Raw genomic sequence first — 6630 nt, 5'->3', positions numbered from 1 at the left:
TTTTTTAAAATTTTAGTGTTTCGTTAATTAACTAATATATAGAATAGTATATAAATAAATATATAAATACTCTATTTAATTATATATATATATATATATATATATATATAAATTATATATATATTATTACTTATTATTTATTATATATATTATTATTTATTATATATATATATATATATATATATACAAAGTACATTATATATTCAAGATTATTTACATTGCAATTATAGAATTACATTGCAATGCATGAACTAGTCCAGTAAATAAACAAAACTTTATTTGTCCTATATCTTTATAATAATCAGTAAATCGCAAACTTTGCATAAATTATTTTGAATATTTAAAGTACTTATAAAAGGAAAATGTAAATTTTTTATAATCTTTTAAATTTTTATTTTTAAAAATAAAAATAATTACAAATAAAATGTGTTATTAAACAAAAATATAATCTTCTTCACAACTTTCATATGTATATAGTTTTATTTGAAGTGTAAATACATTAAATGTACATACATACTTCCAAATTTAATTTTCTTTGCAGAGACTATTCGTCTAATACATCCTTATATCATATGATTCATTTTTTACGACTTAAGAATATTAGACTCTACTGTATAACATAAGACGTTTTTTACGACTTAAGAATATTAGACTCTACTGTATAACATAAGACGTCATAAGGCATAAGATCTTACTCACATCGGGCGGCTAGGTGTGCTGCGTGTTCGCAGCAGTTTCCGTTTCTTGTCGTGCAGATCACCGATCGGCACTGCCAGGCATCTCTTCTCACGATCAGTCAACGGTGCCTCCGGTACTATCCTCTCGGTATCCTGTTGAATTAGCACAGGTTCGATGGCCAGTGTCGGTATCGCAATGACAGTATCAATGTCAGTCCTGCTGTCCTGTTCCTCTACGTGCTCACTGTTGTTTCCATGAGTGACGTTAACGGCGAGACCGAAACGAGGAAGTTGAACGTTATTAATGATTCGTTTTTCCTCCTTCGTCGGCTCCTCGTCGAATGAGTCCCTTTGAAAGGAAACTACTCAGCGATTTAGTCTATCGCCTTACGAGTTGAAATTTTTAGCGAATAATCGAGTTTTTTAAGGCTGGGATGAGGAAGAATGTTTGATATGAATGCTATTCGGTTTACTATGAAAGTAAATCGATGATGGATATCGTGTTGCTTAGTCTCTGAACAATGACCGGGTTACTCGGTACATAGGACTCGACTTACATGATATTTGTAAAAAGTCTAAATTTGATCGTATCCGACAGACTTATTAATCCGAGCTAACAATCATGATATATGATATCTCCATGATGCATTGCATAAATTGCATGACCCGTATTGGGTGATGATCCATTATTAATAAAATCGACAGTCTGTTTTATATATTATATAAAAATAAATAGAAAATGTGGAATAAAATTGTTCTCACATCTATTTTTTTAATAAAATTGATTTTAAAAATTACAAATTTAATATATATAAAGAGTTATATGTATTTTATATATATATTTTTGTTTTATTTTTTATGTAATACGCATACGTTATATAAACTATTTTTATATTTTTTCTTTTCTCTTCTTTTTTGTCATACAGTAATAAATGTGATAAATGTGATTTTAAAAGATTTAATTAATTTCCTAAATAATAGTAGAAGCTAAAAGAATATTTACATAAAATAAAGCAAACTAATAAAATAAAGAATTAAGCGATTTTAATAATCACAAAATTAAGAATTTTGCTGATTGCAAAGTGAATGCAAGTGTTATATAGATCGACCAGAATTATTCCGACTATGCGGTTCGCGTGTCTCGTGTCTCTCTTAATTAGTCAGTTCAATTATAGTTCTACGCCTCTTCGCCTCACTCGTTACCGCACGCGTATACGTTATCGAACGTTATCTAGCCGCGCGATCGCGCGATACTAATTTACGCGACAAGCCATAAAAATTATTTTATTCGCAATTAACAGTGGTATACAGAAGAAAGTATTTCTAAGAATAGGCCATTATTACTTGAGGCCATTGTTATATTTATTTACTGAACAATTTCAATTTGAGATCGATGAAAATAAATCTAATTAAATAAAAGAAATCCTATTTTTCGGTCGAAGCAGATCTTAGCTAAATATTTCTGCGTGAATTTATATACAGCCGAAATTTTTTTTGATCTTGAAACACAATCACGAATCGAATCAGAATAATAATACCACATATCAAATTGACAAATAATTTAATAGTTTTTTTATACTAACAAGCATATTATAAAAATATAAGAATATTAATAATCGAATGTTAATGAGAATCTTAAACCTGAATAATTTTTTATGGAACTTGTATAATTTTTACATATAAAATATTTTTATTTGTATAAAAATAAAATAAAAACATTTTACCTGATTTGATAGGCTTCCTCGCTGTCATGGGGTTGGGATTGATGGATGTCTTGATGATAGGCGTAGTGGGTAATTTGCTGCGCAATTCATTGATAAGCTTATCATCGCCCGGCGAATTCTCGACGTCGCTATCGCTGTCAGCCGAACTAACCAGCGACACCATCGTAACCACGTCGCTCGTTTTAGGATCCATGAAAGCCTTCCCTCGTCCACCGCGATCCTCATCCTTTCCCGAACCTGACGAGGCAAGAAAACGCCTCTTCGCGCTTCTCGATCGCCTCTTCAGAGGCGCCGATCTTATCGACCGCTCCCCTTGTGATATCTAAGAAGTTTATACTGATTCCTATCTTTGTTCTTATCCGATTGGGTTTTTGAAATTTTTATATCGATCATTTATTTAATTATTTTATTATCGAGAGATCTTTGATTTATGATGCGAAGTGTGCGAATCCGATACTGTTTTCTGGAATCTGAGAGACCCGGGGATTCACACGAGATTCTTAGAATCTCGGAAAATTACTTACCTTTATTGCACAGTCCTCGTATTTTTCCACAGTGTCTTTTCCATCCTGCATTTTTTCACAAACGATCGATTTATCTGTAGCTTCATCGGCGAGACTTGGTGCGTCGATCACGATGTTCACTTGCACACGCGCTGCGGATGCGAGATTTCGTCTCTGCGGTGGTGCGGAATTCGTCCTTTTTGCTTTTTCCAGGCTCATCGTGGACGAGCTTCTCGTGAGAATGACATTCTTGTCAATCGGCGATCTCATCATGGTCTTATCGGCCGAAGCGCATCTGATCTCGATCGATTTTGTTGATGCAAGCTTACTCTTCGCTTCCGGCCCTTTCGGAGACTTCTCCACCATCGGCTCGAGAAAGGCGCGATTGGTACCGCTGTGAAAACTTGCGCGTTTTTGCTTCGCCAACGAGAAATCGCTGCTGGTCTTTGCCAGATCATTCACATTTTCCGTTTTTAATAATGAAAAAGCGTTCAATGGTTGCGACTGATCGCTCGTTGGAAGATGAAGATTCATACAATCAATATTTATACGTGTCTTCTTTGTCTTCTCCTCTTCAATGTCCACATTATCGAGTAAATCTGGTTTCTAAGAAAAATTAGTAATCCGTTTATGACAGATTATGGCTGCGAACAGAAAAAATAGCTTTGCAACTCTTATAAGATTCTTTATATGACTGATTTATATTTTTAGATTCTGTAAGAAACTAAGGATAAGATCAAATTAAAGAATTTTTCAAGAGTTGCAAAACTACTTTTTTTGTTGAACCAATGATGTTGAAAAATATCATTTTAAATAATGTATAATTATTTATTAACATAAGAAAAAATTATTCGTCTACATAAAAAAATTATTTATTTTTGAAAAAAAATGTACTAAATTAAAAAATTTTTTTTTCAATAGATTAAATATTTATTTATAATAAATACGTTTTTTCAATAAAAAAATGATCGTTAAATAAATGGTTTTCACCAAATGTGAATATATATATTTCTACATTTTAGATAAATATCTATCAGCTATTTGTCAAATAAATATTTATTCAAATTAAATACACATTTTCTCTTAGTGCATAAATGTATACCTCATTATCTTTTTCTTGCTTTTCCACGTTTTCTGTTGTTTTCTCATCTCCTTTCGTTAACAAATCTTTTTTAATCAATCGAGACGCAGATTCCAGCTTCGTTTCGCATAATCCTTCATCTCCCTTATCATAATCTTCATGCGTTTTCTTCCCTCGATCTCTCAAGTTGTTCGGTGCTGCCAGATTCTGCTGACTCTTTCTTTCATCTCGAATACTGTTAGGCTCCTTTGTGGAAAGAGGGGACGACGGAATGGACATCGATAGTTGGGAATCGCAACGTTCCTCCACTGCCATGCCATGTGCCAGGAAAATGTCAATGTTTGCTTTGTTCTGTTCCCGATGCTTCCATGCGAGTCGCAATCTCTCGGCAAGCTCCTGCCGCGAGTAAAGAATCGACGCCTTCTCCGTGGTGGCATAATTTCTTCCAGATCGACCTGTGGTCGGTCTAGATCGACTCGGGATCTGCCGAGCCACCACCTCCACCTGGGCCAGATTGTTGCAGCCGTGACGATCATCGCCCCAAGCAACTCGTACCTGCCAATTGTACGATATAACATGATTGTATAAAAGAACGATTTTGCTGAAGCATCTAAAAATTTAGCTAGATACATATAATTTTGTATTTTTTGACTGAAAATAATTTTGTTAGTTCATCAAAATAATTATGTAAGACACTTAAATTGTTTGTTAGAACGTCAAAACTTTTCAACATTATTATGGTTAAATTCCTCTAACTTAGATAATTAATTTGAAGAGTCAATAAAATTATATTTAGATCTGTATCTACATAGTTAAATTTTTAAGTACTTGAGTAAAACCGTTCTTTCTGTGTATTTATTAAGATTGTGAAAGAGACATTAAAAATCAATACTAAAAAATCAATACATAATGTAAATCCTTGATTGAATAAAAAGGTCTATATATCTGGAAAAAAGATGAAAGAAACAACGACTAAGAAGCAAGTTTTCTCAATTGTCGCACCTTGGGCTTCTCCGTCGCATTCGCCCCTAATCTTCCACGCGCGATCGGATTTGCGTAGATCTGCAAAGATTTGCTGCAATCATCCTCCGCCGATCTCTGTCGTCTGATGTGCTGTCGACGCGGCACAGGCTGCTGTAACGACAGTTGCCTGACGGGTCGCATCGCTTTTCTACCGCTAGACATCCCCGGATAATTGTCTTTGCATTGTCGATGCGTCTTCTCAACGATTTCCAGAATTCCTCTGGTAGAGCTTATTTATTCATTCGTTCTTTGACGAGGCAGCCCCTTGACAATAACACAGGTCGAGTTAAGGAAAAGGATCTTTTTTATGAATAATATTTAAGTTTCTTCAGTTCTCGAGCAAAGAGTCCATCGAGGAATGTTGTCGACGCCACGATCGGGCGCCGACTGACTGACTACCCTCATCCATTGCCCTCCACCAACCTTCGGTGTATACCAAGTCCAAGCCCGATTCACCAACACGATTATCGGATATAGGTGTATTGACTCTTTCCTTCTCGCTTTCTCTTTCTTTCCCTTCGTGTTCCTTGAACAAAAGCCAACACACGAGCACTATAGTTGTACTGGTACCATTAACCTCCGTTATTACGATCACTGTCAGCGCTACCAGGGTAGTCGAACTCCTCTCTCACTTCGTATACGTTGCCCTCGAGGCCACAGTGATGTAACATCGCGATTATTATATATACGTGATATTTCCTCAATTTATACGTTTGAAATATTTTTGTTTTGTTTTCGGAAATTACTTATTTTGAAGAGACAGCTATCATGTGAAGAAGCAAAATTTTTTGTTATATTTATTATAAATTTAAATTAATTTTCTGGACGAATTTCTCATTATTAGTATTGAGGTAATTCCATTATTTTAAAAAGTGTGAATAATTTTTAAATTTTTTTAATTTAGAAAGAGAAGACCTTTTTTTAAGAAGAAAAAGAAAGTTCTCTGCGTTGATGTAACATTTGTTCTTTCGAATAATTACTTTCTTATATATTTGTGCATTGTAATATTGAAATAGAAATAGAAAATAGAGGAACTATTCGGAGAATTGATCTAATTACCTTCTTGCTATTTCGCTAATTGAATATTTTGACAATTGAAACAGAAAGATCTTCCTTTCTGCAATTTTTTCTATATATTTTCAAATCGTTGTTTTTTAATTATTTTGAGAAAATAGCTAAAAATCTATTTATTATCATTTAATATTAGTTTTTTTTTAAATGTAGGAGATCTTTTCAGTTGCTATAATTATTAAATAATATTTTTTGCTTAAAAATGTTCAGGAATCTTTTCTGTAATTTCTTTTTCGAAAGAGACAAAAATTCTTTTATTAATAACAAATGTTAATCTTTGTTTTATTGCGCCATTTCTTTTTTTATTTCAAACAGTAAAATATTCGTACGAATATTTAATAGGTCAGACTTTTTCAAGAAATAGTCATATTGAAACGTCGGTATCGCAATCAGTATAGTCAGTGCCACTCCTAAGTCCTAAGCCGACTAGCGGCTCGAGTCTCGAGTTTGTAATTCAGGGACGAGAATTAGCATCTCTCGATCGAAAATCGCATCGCTCAAATCCATCCTCCGTGACTCAGCCTGGTACACATCGCTCGCCGCTTCGTCAC

The 6630-nt window shown here is 33.8% G+C and overlaps 1 protein-coding gene across 1 annotated transcript in view; it reads right to left on the bottom strand.

The window, feature by feature from the left end:
* The window catches only part of LOC105626046, a 12340-nt gene extending 7170 nt beyond the window's left edge, over positions 1-5170 (bottom strand). Inside the window, exons 1-5 of the mRNA XM_012207359.1 lie at positions 4988-5170; positions 4007-4540; positions 2926-3510; positions 2402-2723; positions 700-1039 (exon numbers count right to left, since the gene is read on the bottom strand). Coding sequence (XP_012062749.1) covers positions 700-1039; positions 2402-2723; positions 2926-3510; positions 4007-4540; positions 4988-5170 — 1964 coding nt within the window. The remainder of the gene's footprint in view (positions 1-699; positions 1040-2401; positions 2724-2925; positions 3511-4006; positions 4541-4987) is intronic.
* Positions 5171-6630: the final 1460 nt, after the last annotated feature.

This window comes from Atta cephalotes, assembly GCF_000143395.1.
Source record: "Atta cephalotes unplaced genomic scaffold scaffold00004, whole genome shotgun sequence".
NCBI classification, from domain to species: Eukaryota; Metazoa; Arthropoda; class Insecta; order Hymenoptera; family Formicidae; genus Atta; species Atta cephalotes.
Note: the sequence above shows the minus strand (reverse complement) of the source record. Positions and strands in the feature narration are given on the sequence as shown.